Genomic DNA, 21,366 nt, shown 5'->3' on the forward strand with positions numbered 1-21,366 from the left:
AATGCGATGTTTGTTTACACATTGTTTTACTTTTTATTTGTTACACAAGTGTGAATATGAAATGACGAATTACAATACAAAGAGTATAGACACACTACTGATAGTTGACATTGACACGATGGATCGATCCGCCCATCCCAGTTTGTAGTTTATATTTTTGTCAAAATCGCAGAAATCACGTATTAATACATTTGTCAGTGCAAATTATTAATAAACAGAAAAATATAAATATATGCATGTCATGAATGTAATACCCATCGTATTTTAACATTATACAAATCAAATTTCGTAAGAACACGCATGCCTTTTGACTACATTTCCCACAATCCTTAGTCTTGCGGCTGTTGGGAGACGAAAATGGCGGCGATTGATGAAAATGGGCTGCTGTTGCTCCTGTGAAACGGCATTAAAGCAATCTTATCCGATTTTAACACTATAATTTAGTAACATTTAAAAGATGCAGCTATGGGCTATTCGCAAGTTGGCCTCATAAATTGGACATAACCGGACAAAAGGTAATTTGCGTACACAAGCCATAGTTACTCCATTTAGCCAGCTAGCCTCTCTCAGCTAAATCAGTTAGCTAGATGGGTGCCTGGTGATGTGATATGATCCCGGTAATTTGATTAAATCGGTTGTCCCCTTGTTTGTGGTGATGAACTTGGGTTTAAGTGATGCTCTAACATATATTTCGATGTATCAAACCAATCCGCAAGTGTGACGATATTGTATCGATGCTAACAGTGGCTAAACGCAGCTACGTGGTCTTTACATGTAAACAAAGCCACGATCGGTTGTTCGTCAAAGAAATGTCCAAAGCACACTTCCTATGTGTCTTACAGCTGGAATTAGTCTGATCAGAGACGAGGGAAAGATCTGGACGGGGGGCCAGACAGTGCGCAGAAAACTGCAGCATGAGCAACAGAAACACAAGATAAATGAGGCTTTCTAGCTCTACAAATGACAGACATAGTCTTTGGAAAAAGTTCGACTTTTTGCCCTACCCCCTCCCTATTGACTGTACTAAAAGAGATAATAGTCAGGTCAAACATAAAACCGGAAACCAACTGAAAGAATTTAAATGAAAAATGGGCCCGTTTATGTTGACATGTTGTATTTTTAACTTCATCACTGTAAAGCAGCGTGAATCTCGAAATCTTGCACATTGATTTACTATCGAGTGCAATGTAACCTTCAAAATTAAAAAATGGCCATATTAATCTGAATTCTCACAAATTACATTACACGTTTTTAATTTTTTTTAGATTGTTAGGGACTGAATGAAAGGTAGGAAATCTTCAGTCATTCTAGTCAAGACTTAGAATGAAATTAATGCAGCAGCTCAAGTAGATAATGGTAATGGTTTTATTTCATTTGAACATGCATCAGATTACAATTGAGTGCATCACATAATCAGTTCACAGTTCCACATGTCCAAAAGGAGTAGGAAGAAGCAAAGCTTATTAAATCCTACCCCTCCATCTGGTATATTTACAATCAGTAACTGTTACATTTGTTCACTTCCTGCTTTCCATAATACAGTTTAAGGTGTTTTATTTTTAATAATGCACCTCGTACCGAAGTGCGAGGTGATATGACCATACAATGACATAATGGGTACCATAGTAACTGTCAATAGAGTGATATATATAGCACATCATGATAAGAGTATTCAGTGCATCCGGAAAGTATTCACAGCGCTTCACTTTTTCTACATTTTGTCATGTTACAGCCTCATTCCAAACTGTATTAAATTAATCTCTTACCTCAAAATTCTACACAAAATACTCCATTATGACAATGTGGAAAAAAGGTTTTTTTGACATGTTTTGAATTTATTAAAAATAGAAAACAAAAAAATCACATTTACATAAGTATTCACAGCCTTTGCTTAATACTTTGTTGATCCACCTTTGGCAGCAATTACAGCCTCAAGTCTTTTTGAATATGATCCCACAAGTTTAGCACACCTATCTTTAGGCAGTTTTGCCCATTCTTCTTTGCAATAAGTCTCAAGCTCCATCAGGTTGGATGGGAGACGTCTGTGCACAGCCATTTTCAGATCTCTCCAGAGATGTTCGATCGGATTCAAGTCTGGACTCTGCAGGATTGCTGCAGAGATGGTTGTCCTTCTGGAAGGCTCTCCTCTCTCCACAGAGGAACGCTGGAGCTCTGACAGAGTGACCTTGGTCACCTCCCTGACTAAGGCCCTTCTTCCCCGATCGCTCAGTTTAGAAGGCCGGCCAGCTCTAGGAAGAGTCCTGGTGGTTCCAAACGTCTTCCATTTACGAATAATGGAGGCCACTGTGCTCATTGGGACCTTCAAAGCAGCAGAAATTTTTCTGTATCCTTCCCCAGATTAGTGCCTCAAGACAATCCTGTCTCGCAGGTCTACAGACAGTTCTTTTGACTTCATGCTTGGTGTTTGTGCTCTGACATGCACAGTCAACTGTGGGACCTTATATAGACAGTTATTATATTTCCAAATCATGTCCAATCAACTGAATTTACTGCAGGTGGACTCCAATTAAGCTGTAGAAAGATCTCAAGGATGATCAGTGGAAAAAGATGCACCTGAGCTCAATTTTGAGCTTCATGGCAAAGGCTGTGAATACTTATGTAAATGTGATTTCTTAGTTTTCTATATTTAATAAATTCAAAAAAAGTCAAAAAAAAAACTTTTTCACATTGTCATAATGGAGTATTTTGTGTAGAATTTTGAGGTAAGAGATTAAATTAATACAATATGGAATGAGGCTGTAACATGACAAAATGTGGAAAAAGTGAAGCGCTGTGAATACTTTCCGGATGCACTGTAAACTATTTATTTAAAAAAATGGCACAAATGGAGTACAACGATGTCAACAAACTAAAGTTGCTTGAAAAATCAAGAATATCACCCATTCTCCTTATGTCTCTGGCCAAAGCCAAAGTAAATTTGCGAACAATATTGAGTTCCAGTTTCAGTTGTGTCAACAATTGCTCATGTCGAAAAATCAACCAGTTGAAGGGGAGTCGATGGGATTTGCATTGTAATGTCTGCCGCCTTCCTGATTTTTTTTTTTAATCATTTTGCATGTTTGTCACATTTAAATGGTTCAGATTATCAAACAGATCTCAGTATTATTCACTGACAACACAACTGAACACAAAATACAGTTTTTAAATGAAACTTTTTGGGGTGGACTTCCTGGTGTGAAGCAGCAAAACAGCCACAGACCATCACAATACCCCCACCATATTTTACTGTGGCCGGCCACTCCTGGGAAGGTTCAGTACTGTTCCCTGTTTTCACCTTTCATGGATAATGGCTCTTGCAGTGGTTCACTGGAGTATCAAAGCTTTAGAAATGGCTTTATAACTTTCTAGAATAATCTAATTCTCAATTCATCTCAGTTGTCATATTTTAACAGGGGCAATAGGTTTGGATTTGATTCTCCCTTAATAATAATAAAAATATTTTTAAAATTGCATTTTGTGTTCAGTTGCTTGACATTTTTTATTTTTCCAAGGGTCCTTACCCTCATTCAAAATGAATCTGTGCAATCCAATTCATGATCTACAATTGCATCAATATTTAAAATCTTTCAATGAACTATAAATAACAAGTGCATCACTTTCTCCTCACCAGGTTGGCGTGTGGTTTCAGTCAGTGGCCTTTCCCTTAGCTCCTCACCTCCAGGTCCACCTTGACCCATGGACCGGACATCAGCATCAGGTCTCAAAAGGAGGCTTGCTGCCCCCTCTTCACCCACATCCCAAAGAGATATCGCCAGAAGCCCTCCTCATTGCTCCCCCTCTTTTTCTCGGTCATCTCCATCATCTGATCGGTCTTCGCCCTCATCGACATCGTCTTCTGCCTGTGCCAACTCATCTGCGTTTCAGAATCATGTTAAAGCTCCGACTCGACGGGCAGAAGTGGCAATGGTGTCTTCCACATCGGCCTCTCTTGCAGTGCCGTCGATGGCCACATCCATGTCCACACCAACCTTAGCAGAGTCATTTCCTCGCACTGTTTTGCAGTCAGCTGTTGATGATGATGAAGAAAGTGGGAACAAGGAGATATATGATCCATTCCATCCAACTGAAGGGGAAAAGGATGTAAACATGGAAGAAGACGAGGGAGAAAAGTATGACCCGTTTGAGCCAACTGGGTCCCCGGCATCAGATGATAACGATGAGTGTGACAAAATAGAAGAAGAGAAGAAAATTGATGAGGAGAAAGAAGAGCCTCCAGATTCTACTGACATTTTCACAGATCCACCCAGCCCTCCTTTGGCTCCCCAACTCCCTCACAGACGGCGGGTTGACTACAGCACTACCAAAGCCCGAGGTCACCGAGCTGACTCTGAGAATTCTGAGATTGAGGAGGGGGAGATTGTTGTGGCCATTGAAAGAGACATTAGTAGTAAGAGAACATCAGGAGAACATCTTACCTTAAACTCTCCCAAGATCACCTTCTTTGATCCAAAGCCAGAGCGCATCCTCCGGGTGCTGGACGGGGATGGATTTGTGTCCGTATGTGCAGACGGTCACTGGGAAGAGCCTGAAGATGAGCCTGTAGTTGGAGTGGAGGATCTTAGACGGAAACTAGTCAGCAAGAGAAAGGAAAGATACCTCTCGTGTCCCGCAGCATCCCCACTGTCTTCTCAGCCGCCACCTCCCCTTTCACCCCCTGTTGACTCCACACCGTCTCCTCTCGCACCTCCAGCTGAGCAAGGAAGCAAGATTCGAAAGTCCTCTAAAAGTTCCAAGGACCAAAACAGACATCGAAGCAAGGAAAGTAAGGCTCGAGATAAGGATGAGAAACGAAAGAAGCGAAGGAAAGACAAAGAGGGAGATCGCGAAAGGAGTAGAGAGAAGAAGCAAGGGGACAAGACAGATAAGGAAGGTAAAAGGAGAAACAGCAGGAGTAGTAGTCGTAAGAGGAAGAGAACGCATCGCAGTAGCCCAGAGGCTTCACATTCACGCAACTCTTCAAGACGAGAAGGTCACAGTAGACACTCCTTCTCCAGCCCCTCTGTAGAGCAACATAGAGACAAGGACAGAGATAAAGAGAGAGACAGAGGTAGAGACCGGGACAGGGGTACAGACCGAGACCGAAAAACTGATACAGAGAGGCAGAGGGAGAGCGAACAAAACCGCAGCCATAGAAGAGATGAAAGAGATAGAAGTTCTAGCTCGAGAAAGGATGAGAGAAAACGTACCGGAAGATATCACTCAAGCAGCAGAGAGCGGGACATCTCAAAGAGGTCTAGAAGAAGCAGGGAGAGAAGAGACAGTACCAGAGACCGGCAGCATGAGAGGGAACGCCGCCGGGACGGGCGTCCAGTTGTCCCGCCATCTATTCAGGACCTTAATGGTTCTGACCTGTTTGCCATCAAGCGAACCATCACAGTCACCACCACCACAACCACCACCACCGTACCCGGCTCTCCTATACTCACCCAAGCCTCTCCCTGTCGGACCGCACAGGACACGGACAAGCTCCACAAGAGGAAGAAGAAGAGAAGATGGCACTCGGGTGGAGAGGAGGCAGACCGAGGCCCTTGTCGTAGCCGATCACAATCGCTGTCTCCTCCAAGGTATCATAGCTACGAGTCAGACCGCTATTCGGATAAACTGGAGATAGACATGTTGTCTTTGGATGGTGAGGCTTTGGACTCTGACTACCCGTCTTTGGAAGACACACCTCCACCAGCGCTGCCCCCAGACCCACCTGCCCCTAGCCCCAAATCCAAAACCACCCCCAAGACCGAACGACATCGCCCGAAAAAGAAAGGACGCACATTAAAGAAAGTAACTCAGTCCTCCTCCTCATCATCCTCTTCCAATAAAACCAAAAGCAAATGCCTTTCCTCCCTGTCGGGAAACTCTGATCCCGCCCCCGTCTCATCGGGTCTTCCTCTCGCCAAGCGAAACAGGAAGGTGGGAAAAGACAAAGCGTGGGATAAAGGCACCAAAAAGGATTTGGGTCGGCCTAGCAAATCGAAGAAAGACGGCAGCAGTCGAAAAAGCAAACTTCAGTCCAAAGTTTCAGTTTTGGTGCGTGAGGGTGTGAGCAGCACCACTGGAACGTCAGTTGGTTCCGGTAAGCTGGGCATGGACCTCCTTGGTCCGGGGAGTACTGGAGGGGGTTCCGGAGGGTCTGTGGTCGGTGGTTCAATTGCAGTCGTCTTTTGCAGAGACAACGAGAGCAGGTCACCGTTCCTTAAACCTTGCTCTGAGCCCCTGTCAGGAGTCCGCACTAAAGATCTGGCCAACATGGGCAAGCGTAATAGCCTGGCAGCACCACCACCCTCTTTAAACAGTCCTTTGGGACTGAAATCGAAGAAAACAAAGCCTGGCTCCATCACATCCACTTCTTCCTCAACGTCCTCTCCTTCTTCAACATTGGCAACCAAGCGCCGCCGTCGCTTGGCCAAGAAGGTCAGGGAAAAAGGTGGTGCAGCAGGCACGACCACAGAAGATGGAGCCAAATCAAAAGCGGCATCTGAAGGCTGGACTGCTGCCTCTATAGAGGGTCTTTCCGCTGGCGGCGATGGAAGCAAGTCCGTCAGTCCACTGACTGGTCAAGCTGGCCCCGTTCCTTGCTTGTCATCTTCCTCATCCTCCTCCTCCTTCACAAGTCTGCTCCCACCCTCTTCTTCACCTCCCCGCACTCCCCCACCTTCCATGGCTCCCATGCGGGACACAAGGGAGTCTTCACCAGACTCTCAGACTGTGGACAGTAGCTGTAAGACTCCAGAGCCGTCCTTCCTTGCTGAAGACTGCCCGACTCAGACCAGTCCCCCGCTGCCCCCATCCAGTCCAGCCAGCACGTCAGTGCCACAGGGGGCTGGCCTCAGTATCAGCTTGTCTACACCCACCACCCTGCCCCCCCTTTCGGACAATGCCCCAAAATCTGTAGCCTCACCTCCTTCCTCGTCCTCGTCATTAGGGGGTGGTCTGGCTTCCCTGGCTCTACCTCTATCCTCATCAGACCCTTCCTCCTCCTCCTCTGTGTCGTCGTCATCTGCTAGTAAGCCACCTCCGCCTCCACCCCCTGCAGCTCCTGTCCTCCCATGGAGTCTGCAGACAGGAGTTGATTGCACAACTGGAGGAGTTCTTGCATGTGAGTTCATGCCATCAGTTACTTGATTTTACAAAAAGGTTTTATATGAATGTGTTTGGGCCTCTTATCTAGAGGAAAATCTACTATCTGAACTTAAGGGTTGCTCAGCCCTGAAATGTCAAATATATACAGTAAACCTCGGATATATCGGATTCAATTGTTCCCACTGGTTTTGTCCGATATAAGCGAAATCCGTTATATGCGTATACCGGAAAATGTCCGTTTTACGCATATGTCGGATTTATATCCGGTATATGCGTAAATCGGATTTTATCCGTTATAAAAAGGCACTTCCTTGACTATGTTTCCAATGTACCTGGACGCGCAGGCAACGCTGCAAACGCTGCAATTGACATCGTATAGCGGCCTGTCACGATTCGGCGAATCGGAGCGCCACGATGCGGCCATCCGATATATGCGAGGGAAATTTAATGGAAATGCATTGGAACGGGACTGGAGATTTTGTCCGAAATAGGCGAAATCCGTTATAAAAAATCCGATATATGCAATGAATGTTTATTGGAAATGCATTACAGAAAAATTGGTTCTTTTTTATCTGTCCGTTGTGAGCGAATTTCCGATCTATCCGAGTCCGATATATCCGAGGTTTACTGTAGTAAATTGCAAAAGCTAGTTAATACAAAAATATTAATTGGGTGCTCCATAATTATAATTAAAGTAATGATATTCAAATTCTAAATATTAGAAGTGACATAATAATACAGTGCATTGCCATACATTAACAATTCAGCATCTATCAATTCAGCATACCATCCATAATCATCTCTTCCCTTCTTCCTCAGTGACTGCCCTGCTCTTCAAAATGGAGGAGGCAAATATTGCCAGCAGAGCAAAAGCACAAGAGTTCATCCAAGCAACCAGCCAGGTGAAAGGAAATCTGTACATCACATCCATTTACATTGCACTCTGTATCTTACCGAGAGATATTGGTTACCATATTGAGCAGGCCAGTATATTTAGCTTCTTCATGGGCATGCATTTTGCGAGTTAAGAGAACCAGGCACTCCACCTGACGCAGATCCACAGGTCACACCGTCTATCTAACAGAGCTGCTGTGGTAATGTTGTTGTATGTCTTGACTACAATGACCATCAAGCTTTTGTACGTGCACAAAATCTTCCAGTGGCAAACATAAAAATAAATTGGTGCATTTTTTTAGTCGTCGTGGTAGAATCCAGGTTTATATATTCAAAATATATATATTTTTTTAGAGATTGTGTTGGGTATCATATGCAAGCGGTCATACATATTGCTGTGGCTGGCCCTGATTGTCAGTCAATTCAGTCCTGATAAGGTTAATGAGTTTGTTATGTTAAGCCTGCTTGTGGTAACCTTGGTCTCTCAAATGCAGATCCTCTCACAAGCCAACCAGAGCCAGTCCCAGCCACATGCTCCTCCTCCATCAGGCAACTCTTCATCGTCCTCACAGATCCCCCCTCCTCCTCCTCCTTCGCTCCCTCCGCCGCATGGATTGAGCCCAGCGCAGTTCATCCTCCAGAGCACCCTCCCCTTAGTTGGTTGCACCAAAACCCCGCCCTCTCACCTGCACACCACTTTAGGCAGTGGATGCGCACAGACTCCTCCACCTATGATGCCCGTGGGGCTGCCAGGAGGGGCGGGGAGCTCAAGAGAGACATTATGGGACAATGAAAGTAAAGACCCTGATAAGGTATGGTTGAAGTTTATTACAAAAAATACTCATTACGTCTATAATGTGTGTAATATAAGATACATATGTTAAACTGAGGACAAAGACCATATCAAATTTTACCCAGGTTCACTTTTGTTACTATAGCTCAAGTGTTAAGAGTTGGCAGGACTAAGCTAGTAGGAAAATAGTGTATTTTCCATTTTAGAAGCAAAAATAAGGTGTTCTTATATCAAATATAAAATATTTTCCATTTCAAGGCAGCTCTTTATTTGACAGGAGCCAATCATGAGCTATGAAAAAAACTCATAACAATCTACCTTATTATGTTAAGTTGCTGTGTGATGAGTTTAGAAATCTTTGTAATGATCAACCATTGTCATTTCCAATGGGTTGACTAGCTCATCGCAAGTTCACTTATAGCTCGTGATTGGCTTCTGCCATAGAAAGTACTAGTACTAATTAGTACTAGTTCTGAAGTGAAGGAGATGTCCCGAGATTAGAATATAGCCATAAATTAGCAGCACCACTGCAGAAGCCAAACTGTTCAGAGATGAAGAAAAAACAGCAGCGAACACACTGGAAATTGTAATTAATTACATTTTTACAATATGCCAAGGGCCAAAAACTAAATTAAGTGCAGTCTTGTCAAGCAATCGATGATAAATTCATTATTCTGATTAAATGTTAGATTTTCTGATCATGTTTGGATATATTATCCAACATTTTTATCAGTGTTGTTGAAACAATTATGTGTGTATGATTTGTATTTTATGTGTTATTGTCATTGTCATGTATGAATTTGTCTTTTTGATTAAATGCACAGTACCTGAAGAAGCTCCACACGCAGGAACGGGCAGTAGAGGAAGTGAAGCTTGCTATCAAACCATACTATCAGCGCAAAGACATCAACAAGGATGAATATAAAGATATCCTCAGAAAAGCTGTTCACAAGGTCAGCCGGACATATACGATTATATATGAGGTGGATCCTTGCATATTTGTTGAGTTTTTCCATTCATGGGGTGGAAACCAAACACCAAAAGCACCACTTTGTGCTAATAACCTCCATAATTAGGCTGTTTATTTGTAGAAATCCCATCCCATTTGACCTTTGGGGGTAATCTTGACTTGCACAGGCAAACGTCACCATGGTGTTCTTCATATGCAGTGCATCACCTTGATATTTACACTCTTACTCACACATCAGCCACATCCAATCCCACTCACAATGTAAAAAAAATAACACATATGTAACTCTATCACATGGACTATGGCAGTATTGAAATACGTGCCTACACACTAACATACATGCAAAACATTATTTGTTACTAATTTATAACCCACACGGCATGCTGGGTATGCCCCATGCACCTTCTCCAACAGGAAGTTACCCAGCATGCCTTGCAGGTCATGAATTAGTACACAGCTGTAATCTCATGGGAAATACTGGTGAACCAGACCAGAAAACCAATGTTACCTGCTGCATACATTTATTTAAGAAATGTCAATGATGGAGCTGCATGGGTTCATTGTGTTCCCACAGAGGAAAGCATGTGTCTTCAGTTATACATCCATGTCTCTTAGCTGCATCAGGCTATTTATTCTTGTCACTGTTTCAGATCTGCCACAGCCGTACTGGTGAAATCAATCCCGTCAAGGTCAGCAATCTCGTCAAACTGTATGTCCAGCGCTACAAATACTTCCGGAAACATGGCCGCAAAATGGATGAGGAAGAGAGGGATGACAGGGAGCAGGGATCACTGCATTCCTCTGCCTGATATGAGGTTATAATGCTTGGTCAGTGATGTGTGGACTTTCACCATTATTTGTTTTTTATTGTTATTATTGTTTAGCCTACCATGTTCATGTTACATCATGTTTGATGCATTTTATCTCTTTATTTCACTGTAAATATGTCCCATTAACAACGGGTCATGTATAGAAAAGATGGTGAAAGCCTATCAGCCCATGTACTCCAATAAAAGTCTCAACAACCTTGTAAATGCAATCAATTCATGCTTTACATTGTTTGTATGGATCGCAGAATTTAAGATTTTTATCCCATATTGTGCTGGATATGAGACATATATTTACTCCACAGTGTGTCTTTTTCCAAAGAGTATGCAAGCTGGACTTTTATTTATGACGGTTCCAATACAGTCGACAGATTGTGCTGCATGGGTTACTGATTATGAGAATGTGGTTCATTCCCATACAAATATGACTGGATGAGCAAATCATAAATGGTGCTTGGTGCCTATTTGTGTGTATTATTTGATTAGAACGGTGACAGTTAATAAGCATGATAGGATTTGGGTTTGTGAAGAAATATTTAGTAAATCCAATTGAGAACATTTAGGGATGGATGACTAGGAAAGGTTACAAAAATTACACAGCTAGTAGGCCTATGCACCACATGCACTGTCTTGACGTGCATTTCAACCAATCAGAAGCCTGAAAACACAACCACTGCTGATTCGGTCGCACATTACAACACATCTGTTCATTAATATAGTGAGAGGTTATGCATATAATGTAGATATTATAGAATATGTGCCTAGTTTCCTGTGTGCTGTCAGCCGTAAGCACAATACCACTACAAAATGAAGCCAACACCTGTAAGTCAATAGCTTTATGTTCTCTTTTTATATAGTGTTTAAAAACGTCATGTAAGTTAGACACTGATGTCCATCTGCCATTACACATTGCCATATATAGATTACAGTCCTGTGGGAAGCACTCAAAACCTGGTCTAAAATATACTAATTCCGTTCTGTATTAATTTATTTTGCAGAAAGTAAAGTAAAAAGTGATACAGCTTTGTCTTTAAAGAGAAAGCAATGTCTTATTATAGGTATGTATGTACATATGTATGTATATGTAGATGCCAACATTTAAGCTTTTTCTCATTATTTCTTACTTTTTTGCTGGTTTTTAAATGTTTGTCTTGCTTTATGGGTGCAATGTTTATTATTATTGTGTGTTATTGGTTTAACATTTGATTTTCAACATTTAATTTTACAATGTGCCTTTAGCTAATAAAAAACTGCAAAAAAAATCCCGGGCCACACACTGGACATCACTGCCGTCGCCGTTGCTGTTTTTACGACGGATTTCGCCACTTTACGGCAGCCCGCCATTTTGATATAACCGAACTCCTGCGAGCTCCACATTGTGTAGTTGTCGTGTTGCAACTCAGTCCCTTCGACGCCTGTGTTCTTTGTAGTGAACGTGTATAAACTATTTAAAGTTAGCTGCGGGCTTTTATGTATGCCGAGACGCCGTCTGAAGTCAATGGTCTAGTTTGTTTGTCGACATCGGAGGAGTGAAGGTAAGATTATTCCGCGTTAATTCATGTTAGCATAGTTAGCCGGGTGGCTAACTCAAATAACTCGAGTGTTACATCTTGAAATGACTGCGTAATCAATGTAATCTGAGCTATTGCCATTTGATGTGTGATATTACGGTTTCCAATGAATAATTGTGTTTGATAATGAAATGTAACTGACTTTTAAATTCGGTCCATGTTTGTAAGGGCCGTGCTAACTATTATATCGAGCTAACTACTGTATGTCTGGCTTTGTTTTCCACTGTTGACCTGCCATTGACTGATTGCTTATTGCAAGCCTGTAAATGTGCTTTACCGCACATCTGATATGTTTTTTTAGGTGAAAAATGACTCAGTTTTTACCGCCGAACCTTTTGGCCCTCTTCGCCCCGAGGGATCCTATCCCATTTCTTCCTCAGCTGGAGAAGCTGCCCCATGAAAAACACCACAACCAACCGTACTGTGGCATAGCCCCGTTCATCAGGCGCTTCGAGGTTAGCATATTACTTATGGTACCTGTATGATTCCATCCGCCTATTCGTCTTAATAACGTTTATCATTTGTTGTCTTTTTTTGTAATCAGGACCCCAGAGATGCCCCTCCACCTACAAGGGCAGAGACCCGCGAAGAGAGGCTGGCCAGAAAGGTGAGTTGTCCTATTAAGAAGGCACGTGAACTCCACTTGCAATGAAATGACTGTTCTAATTAATAATTAGATTCACATCCACAACTTCTTCCTTATTTGCCACGGTTCACTCACAACACAATCCGGGTTTAAGGCCTCACACACTTATTAAACTAATTTTAAATAATGAAGTGTATAGGTACATGTAACAAAAGAAACTTATGTAAACGATGTACAGGTTGTATAGAGGATTATTTACTGAGTTTTAACATTATGCTTGAAAAATATCAGGAGTTGTGATTAGTAAGCTGATGTGCTATCCCAATCAAAAAGCCATTTTGTGGTTTCTTTCTTTTTGTGAGTTTTTGGAGCTGCACTCCGGCTTAAGTGTTATATTATTGTAAACTTTCTTTTGTTGCTAAGGAGCGTAAACCGATAACAGCGACATAACTGTTTACACAGCATTAAAACGTGTACACATTGGCATCCTGTTCAGTGCAAAGTAAGCTTCAAAGTAAAAAAAAAACATGGCAATATTAACATGTATTCTACTACAGTAACTGGGAAAATACTCTTAAAAAATGTATGTATGAAAGACAAGCAGTGGAAATACTGCATCAGGTCTGTTAGTCTAAAATATGTCTACAGAAGAATCCAATAAAAATATAAACAAATGGGGGGAAACGTCCCTACCATACGTTCAAAAATCTTTTACTGCCATTCTAAGTGTTTCCGATGCAAGCCACAAGTGTCAGCAACAGCTAATTATGGTTTTGATCTTTAATGTCAACAACTGCCTATGTTGACGTCCGTCAGCCAGTCTCAGGGGCAGACACTCTGTCAGACCTTGCCTTTTAATGGGTATTGGCATTGAAACAAGTTCACTAAGTTACTGCTGAGGATGAACCTTTTCATGCAAATTGTTTTGCCATTTGCAGCGGCGAGAGAAAATTGAAAGAAGACAAACAGTAGTGGAGACTGAACTGAAACTTTGTAAGTTTAACATTGACACAGTGCAACTTGGTTGAATTGTTTTTGTCGTCTAATAAGCATTCCTCTTTTCATTATTTCAGGGGACCCCCATAATGACCCAAATGCCCAAGGGGATGCCTTCAAGACATTGTTTGTTGCCAGAGTGGTGCGTACTCTTGAATAATGCCATGCCACAATTATTTTAACATAGTTAACATCTAATTCCTTTACTCTAGAACTACGATACTACAGAGTCCAAGCTTCGTCGTGAGTTTGAGGTCTATGGCCCCATCAAACGGGTGAGTATACTTTATTGGTATCCTCCGTGCCTTAGCTTGCCATGACACATCTTGACTTCTATAACCATTCCAGTGCCTTGAAAGTACACCCATTCAAAGAGTGAGCATATTATGCTCATATCTCAGCTTCTCCTTTCATGGTTTGGTCGTGTGACACCAGCATACATCCGTTTGTCCACAATGTTTTTGTGTCGCATTCCACAGAGGGACTTTGGGCACACATGAATGTTTCACTAGGAAGGCAGATGAAATGCATGAAAGTCAAGTAGGGCCCTATAATTTCTACTTTTTACGACTGGCCAAGAAAAGTAGAATCTACTGTTAAGCTTGGAAACATTGCAGAAATTGACAGTGTGAATTAAATGCTGTCATTGTCCTCACAAACGCCAACCCGTTCCCACCTGCACTAAACATGTCGACATGGCTACTTGAAACCAATGCTAAGTCAACAAAAAAACTTAAACTCTTGTCACCAAGCAAGAGTGTAAGCTCACATACAGCAATGGGCAGAGTTTAGCGGAGCATGCTAGTGCCGCTGTATGAGCTGTTTTTGTTTTCGCCCTTGTTAATGTAACCGAGCCCTTTAGGCTTTGCGACTGACTGCGCAAGTTGCGTGTGAAACGAGGACAAGTCCCACAGCTACAGGAGACTCCCACCACCCGAGTTCAATTCCACCCTCTGCCATCTCTGTATGGAGTTTGCATGTTCTCCTCGTGCACGCATGTTTCCTCCAACTTTCCAAAAATATGCTAGGTTAATTGGCGACTCCAAATTGTCCATAGGTATGAATGTGAGTGTGAATGGTTTGTCTATATGTGCCCTGTGATTGGCTGGCGACCAGTCCAGGGTGTACCCCGCCTCTCGCCCGAAGACAGTTGGGATAAGCTCCAGCACCCCCCACAGCCCTTGTAAGGATAAAGTGGTAGAAAATGAATGAATGTTTGGTCAGTCCCAAAGTGGTTCTTCATTAGTTCAAGAGAATGTAATATCCCAACTGTGTCTGCTTTTCAGATCTACATTGTCTACAACAAGAAGACCGGGAAACCTCGTGGATATGCCTTCATTGAGTATGAGCACGAGCGTGACATGCACTGTGAGTACACATGTAGCACTCATGAATACAAAAAAACTCTGGTCACATATTCATCAAGTTAGATTCGGAGTGGCTCGTCAGTTGACATCCTTTCCCATGTATGTGTGTATCCATATATAATCTTTTTGTCTATAAGTGGGTTGGTATCTTCTGTAATAACCTGGGAGGGTCAGTGCCATATGATTATCATATGTTGCATCAAAAGAATGTGCAGTTCCTGCGCACCATGTTCCACAGTTTGCATGATGACCAACAGTGTGGTGGTTGTGACATTTGTGTGTCTGTGTCTATTGCGTGTTGTCAGTTGACTAATGGTTTGGTTGAGGAGGGAACTGCTTCATTCAGTGGGGCATCATGGGAAAAGTGGGTGGACCGAGAGGTAGAGCGGTGCCTCGTCTGTGAGCCTGAATGAACATCTTTGCCTGTCAAAAGGTTCTTTTTAACTGTTAGGTGATGTAGCTCTGTGGAAGAGCCGCTCTCCTGGTTGGACTCTAATGGTAAGCACAAGGTTAGACTAGTTACTGAGCATTGAACGGGGTATTTACTGGAATATACCATTGACTGTACGGGACCTCAACTTTTAAGTGGGCACATATTTTTGGGTGGTCTTCAACCCTGGTCATGGTGAGATTGCATCCAAAAGTTATACCATATTGAGGTATTAAAATTTGTTTTGATGCCATTGTGGCCATTGCCACAGTGTTGTCATCCAACACACCATTCTAGATAGTTGGTGGTATCGGCTCTTCAAGACCAGAGTTGCTGATCACGACAACGTAGTCAGGGATAAACTGAGGGGAGGCGGGCCTAAACATTATATTAACTGTGTGTTGTTCTCATTGCCACTGCAGCCGCCAATCTGTGATGGCTATTGGCCAGAGCTGGCTAGCAGATGATGATGATGATGATGATGATGGTTATGATACATCTACACCCTACTACCACAGCTCAGTGTATGGTTGGTATAATGGGTTTGTATGATGGGTAAGATTTCTTTCCACCCTCCATATCCTACATAGGGAAGAGGATCTACGTTCAATGGGAAAAGCATCTTATTTTGGCAAGCCCCAGGAGCTTTTCATGAAGTTAGTATGGTTTACAACTTGGGCTTTGACCATTGAACGCACTCCAGACCGCTAGCCTATTTAACGGTACCCAATTATTCTGCCCTTTTTGTTAAAGCCACCTCTGGTTGCACAGAGCTTGTTTGTCTTAAGCCTTATTCAGGAATTGGTTGGACAGCATGGAAGAGAAAACTGATACTGTTAACATTGCACAGACGTTAAGATTTGCAGTGTGACGTCTGTCATTGTTTCATAGACATGAGGTATTTTGGCTGGTTGTCATAGAAAGTGCATGTTTTTATTTTTTTGCTCAAAGGGTACATGTTGCTTGGCTCTAGGAATTGACTGTTCACTGACGCTACAAAGGTTAACTTATGTCACATGCTAGTTTTGGGCAGCTTAATTATAAATCAGACACAGCCTGTCATAACACATTTTTCTGAATGGTAATTGTCCTTTGTTGCCGATTACATTTTCAAACTATTTTTTCATTAATATAATATGTGGCGGCAGTAAAAAGTAACCCGTAAATGTGTCAATGCAGACATCGGCTCATTTGCATGTACCTTGATTGACTCTTAGCAATGTTTGAAATGTGTTGTTGACGTTTAATGGGGTGTAACGTTTTGTCGGGGTTTGGACAATGTGTTGTACTTGGGGAATCATGGCAGCGGAAACGCAAGTTCCACTGTTTTGCATTATTACATTGTCACAAAATGACTATGTACTGACTATGAACTGGCTGAAATTTATCACATTGTGTTCTATACACAACAGGAACGGAGAAAGCATTTGACTGTGTAGCACATGACACAGAAAACTAACACTTGGTAGTTAAGTGCACACTTGGTAGTTAATTTTCATTTCTGATCAAGTTTCCAAACTTTATGTACTGGAGAAATGTGGCTCACATGGCCAAGGCCTGTTTAAGCCTTCGTTTTATGCCTTTTTTGACATTTGGTTGAGAGCATTTGTGGTGGATATTCAATTCTTCACTGCCCTTTGTAATGACTTTGCAAGGCATGTTGTCTTAACTTGAATGAAAATAGATGAAATATTGTTTTAACCGGAATATTCAGCAAAATAAACGGCCAAACATAACGTCTAGGCTAAATGTGTTGAGGGATTGTGCCATTTAAAGCCGAAATCTGTTATCTGTGACGCCGGAAACTATTTACAAAGGGTTTTACCATACTTTAATTTAATTGAATGATTTTTTTCATCAAATGAAGTGGTGCACATGACCTCAGTCTGAGCTGGCTTTAATAGAAAAGGCAGATGTATTTTCTTGGTACTTCTGAAACGGGCCACTTGTACATAATTTGACACACTACATAGCCAAAGTAGTTAGGTTTAGCTGCATAGTGTTCCGCATAACAATAATGAAAGAAAGATAAGTTCATTTATTTTTCCGAATGAAGCGGCTTAGATCATGGCTGTCATGTCAAATTGAAGCCAAAATCTCCTACACAGTAGCAGTCGGTGTAGGAGCATGGTGTTACTGGTCGCCATTAATTGGTTGGAGTCATGTAAAGGTAACTCATACCTTTTAAGACAACCTGATTTTTCCCTTTGGTCACTTTTGTGAGGCCTGGTGGGGGTTTGGTAAGGCCCTGTCAGTGGATGGGATTGGTATGGCATACTTCATGAAGAGAGGTGATGGAGGGGTTCTGGTAAGGCCCCTGCCTGATGTGTTGCAACTTAGTGACTTCTGGTGCTGAAGGGTTGTGGTAAGGCCCTCTGACTGAGCTTTAGAGACATATATTAGGTCCACTGTGTAGGTGATATTCCGCCTTGTCTGAATGGTAAATCTGAGGGGTTTTGGTAAGTCCATGTTCCTCAACATTGTAGCGACCGGAATTTTTTAACTTCCTCCCTTGTACAAGATGGATCAACGTGTGTATGTGTGGTGTCATTGGATGAGATGTCAGACACGTTGTGAATGAGAGCTCCTTGTTGTTGACGTCATTGTGTTGCACTCGCAATAAAAGGATGGTAAGCAGGTAAAAGGTCACATCAAAAGCAAACTACCACACAGGGTATGTCCTGTGTGATGGCAAACCATGCTGTTAATGTTAACAAAAATTTTATCAATTACGAAGCATTCAACATTCTAATCTTAAATTGTACTGCTTTATATCTGCTGTTTTCCAACAGTGGCATTATAGATCCTAAGATGTAGATCAGAGGTAGGGAACCTATGGCTCGGGAGCCAGGTAGGGCTCTTTTGATGACTGTATCTGGCTCTCAAGCATTTCTTACCACAATAAAAATGTATTTTTGCTAACATTTTAAAGTAAACCATCACAGAAATGACTGTTAAAAATAATATTCAAAATCAACAACTTTCTTATGCATTTTAATTCGTCCATCTACGTATATTCTGCTGCAATACGGCCAACCATATCTATCTTTCCTGATGATATTTTCCAGGTCAAACACCAAAACTTGATTATTACTGGGTAATGCTGTAGTCTACCTCGGTCATTGAGAAAAAAAACATGTAAATGTAAACTTTCCTCCTTTAGTCAAATAGCTAAAGCTGCAGAACCAAGCCTTCTGACGAAGATGGCCAAAAGAATGAAATACATCTACGGAGTACGGTGCAAAACTATGCAGCAGCAGAAGTTGTATTAATGGCAAGTATTTGATTTATTATTTGACACTGCGCTGCTCACGAAAGTGTGCTGGCCACACCCCATTGGCGTGGGGTAGTGTGCCTGGTCTACGTAATTAGAGCCCATTATATCTATAATAAAATGCACACATTTTATTGCATTCAATGTTTAAAAAAAATGTATATGGCTCTCACAGATACACATTTTAAAATATCTGGCCTTCATGGCTCTCTTCGCCAAAAAGGTTCCCGACCTCTGATGTAGATGAATACACTGAAAGCCATCTTGGTAAATTAAGTGACTGCAATAACACAGATTGTAGTTATAGTGAATACAATTGTACGTACAATGCATAATTATGAAAATTGCCACTGCACTGAGTCAGCCAGTTTTTTTTTAAAAAATGGTGACCTTATCCTTACAATCAGCATTGCTGGTCACAATCAAAGAACATAAACCTGGATGTTAAGCTATGCAATAAAAGAGAAACGCATTGAACATTCCTCGGGTGGAAGGAAGTCTACTCCCATTATCCTTGGGCTTTTATCCAGAGAGCAGCCCTCTCGGCTTCGCCTGCTCCTGGTCAGTATGCTATAGCACTGTTTGTTTCCTTGGCTCCAATTATGCAACATACGCTGACGTTGCCTCTGTCTCTCCTCTCCAGCTGCCTACAAGCATGCGGATGGGAAGAAGATTGACGGAAGAAGAGTGCTGGTGGATGTGGAACGAGGACGCACTGTCAAAGGATGGCACCCTCGTAGACTAGGTCAGCAGACTTCCTCCCCCCTCCTCATTCACAGTTTTCCTTTGCAGTATGTGCTGAGCAAACTCTGTTTGGGGTTGACCTGACCATGTTTGATGTCACCCAGGTGGAGGATTAGGCGGGACTAGAAGAGGTGGTGCAGATGTCAACATTAAGCACTCAGGCAGAGATGATGCATCTCGCTATGACGATCGCCCCCTGGGAGGGTAAGTTCTCTTATTGGAAAGCTTATGGTTTCAGCCGGCACAGTACGTTTATCAAAATAAACTGGTTCCGCTGTACTGTACAGTTGAGGTGTGTGTTACTTACCTTTCTTTGCCCTGACTACTTGATAGGGATCGGGATCGTGGAGACCGCAGGGAGCGTAGTCGAGACCGTGACAAGGAAAGAGAGCGTCGGAGGTCCCGGTCTCGTGAAAGACGTCGTCGTACCCGTTCCCGTGAGCGAGAAAGGGAAAGGGACAGGCAAGCGCCAGGAGGAGGGGAAGAAGCCGGCAGTAACAGTCGACGTCGGGAGCGAGACCGTGATCGCGTGGCAGCAGCTGGAGGAGACAGCAGGAGCAGGGAAAGGAGTAGGGACCGGGATAGGAAGCGGAGGAGTAGAAGTCGGGATCGCAAACGAGACCGTGAGAGAGCAAAGGGAGTTGAAGGCGAGGAAGTCAGCCAAGGAGATGGTGGCCCTGAGGGCGGCGAACGGCTGCCAGAGGAAGCTGAAGGAGAAGCAGGTGAGGGTATGGAGGAGCGCAGGGACAAGGATAGAGAGAAGGATCGGGACCGCAGGCGCAGCCATAGGGACAGAGACAGGCGTAGGGGAGACCGGGACAGAGACAGGGATCACAAGAGGGAGCGGGGAGACAGAGAGAGGGGTGAGCGCAGGGATGAGCGCCATGGCTCCGTAAGAGAAGATGTAGGCCCACAAGATGATGCGCCCACTGAGGAGGGAGGAGAAGAAGCACCCAGCATGGAGGAGTACAGTCAGGATGGCATGATGGACCAGCAGTCTGTGCCTGATGGATACGGCTCTGGTGAGAACGGCTACAAGATGGAGGCAACAGGAGATGAGTACTAAGTCAGACCCCACCAGACTCACTCATAAAAGTTGTTTCTGTACTTTGGCTTTCTAACTTAATGCTACGACAGAGGTATGTGGTCCATAGCCAGCCTTCATCCCAACAAGAAAATATTTCACTTGATAAGTTTCACAATGTGTAACTTGGTTTGTGCCACTCAGTCGATTTTCAACCATTCAAGCGCTTCATTTTGCCTCTTGATTGAAGGTGCTTTACACCCTACATCACACAGGTTCATCTTTGTTTCCAGGTTTATGCCATTAGATTCTAAGTCCAGTTGGTTACAGACAGATAAGTGTATGAAAATTGAAGGAATTTCACAATTGTTCTGTTGAATAAAACTTTTTTTTAACGTTATTTGGTTGTCCTGTAAGGTCTTTCTGGCAAATCTGGTTTTTATTCTTGTCTGTTAAATAACTTTGCCATCACACCAATTATTTGATTCTAGCTGCCATTGTGTAATTGGGTAGTTCCAACGTAATGTTTACATGTGTGCTGCTTACAGTGCATCCGGAAAGTATTCACAGCGCTTCACTTTTTCTACATTTTGTCATGTTACAGCCTCATTCCAAACTGTATTAAATTAATCTCTTACCTCAAAATTCTACACAAAATACTCCATTATGACAATGTGAAAAAAGGTTTTTTGACATGTTTTGAATTTATTAAAAATAGAAAACAAAAAAAATCACATTTACATAAGTATTCACAGCCTTTGCTTAATACTTTGTTGATCCACCTTTGGCAGC

At 42.6% G+C, this 21,366-nt stretch overlaps 2 protein-coding genes across 2 annotated transcripts; both read left to right on the forward strand.

Annotated features, from left to right (window-relative positions):
* Nucleotides 1–346: 346 nt before the first annotated feature.
* On the forward strand, nt 347–11,060 carry scaf1 (SR-related CTD-associated factor 1). The gene is made up of 6 exons (XM_058049977.2): nt 347–515; nt 3,632–7,114; nt 7,918–8,000; nt 8,487–8,804; nt 9,610–9,738; nt 10,406–11,060. The coding sequence occupies exons 2-6, from the start codon at nt 3,697–3,699 to the stop codon at nt 10,562–10,564; spliced, it is 4,107 nt and encodes a 1,368-aa protein (XP_057905960.2). The 5' UTR covers nt 347–515; nt 3,632–3,696; the 3' UTR covers nt 10,565–11,060.
* Nucleotides 11,061–11,924: 864 nt separating this feature from the next.
* Nucleotides 11,925–20,974, forward strand: snrnp70 (small nuclear ribonucleoprotein 70 (U1)). Its single transcript, XM_058049928.2, has 10 exons — nt 11,925–12,117; nt 12,455–12,608; nt 12,698–12,760; nt 13,678–13,732; nt 13,813–13,877; nt 13,948–14,010; nt 15,022–15,103; nt 19,450–19,551; nt 19,655–19,754; nt 19,884–20,974. The coding sequence occupies exons 2-10, from the start codon at nt 12,462–12,464 to the stop codon at nt 20,614–20,616; spliced, it is 1,410 nt and encodes a 469-aa protein (XP_057905911.2). The 5' UTR covers nt 11,925–12,117; nt 12,455–12,461; the 3' UTR covers nt 20,617–20,974.
* The last annotated feature ends 392 nt before the right edge of the window (nt 20,975–21,366 follow it).

The sequence above is a fragment of the Doryrhamphus excisus genome, linkage group LG16 (genome assembly GCF_037039965.1).
Source record: "Doryrhamphus excisus strain RoL-2023G ecotype Guam linkage group LG16, RoL_Dexc_Guam_v1.1, whole genome shotgun sequence".
Classification (NCBI taxonomy): Eukaryota; Metazoa; Chordata; class Actinopteri; order Syngnathiformes; family Syngnathidae; genus Doryrhamphus; species Doryrhamphus excisus.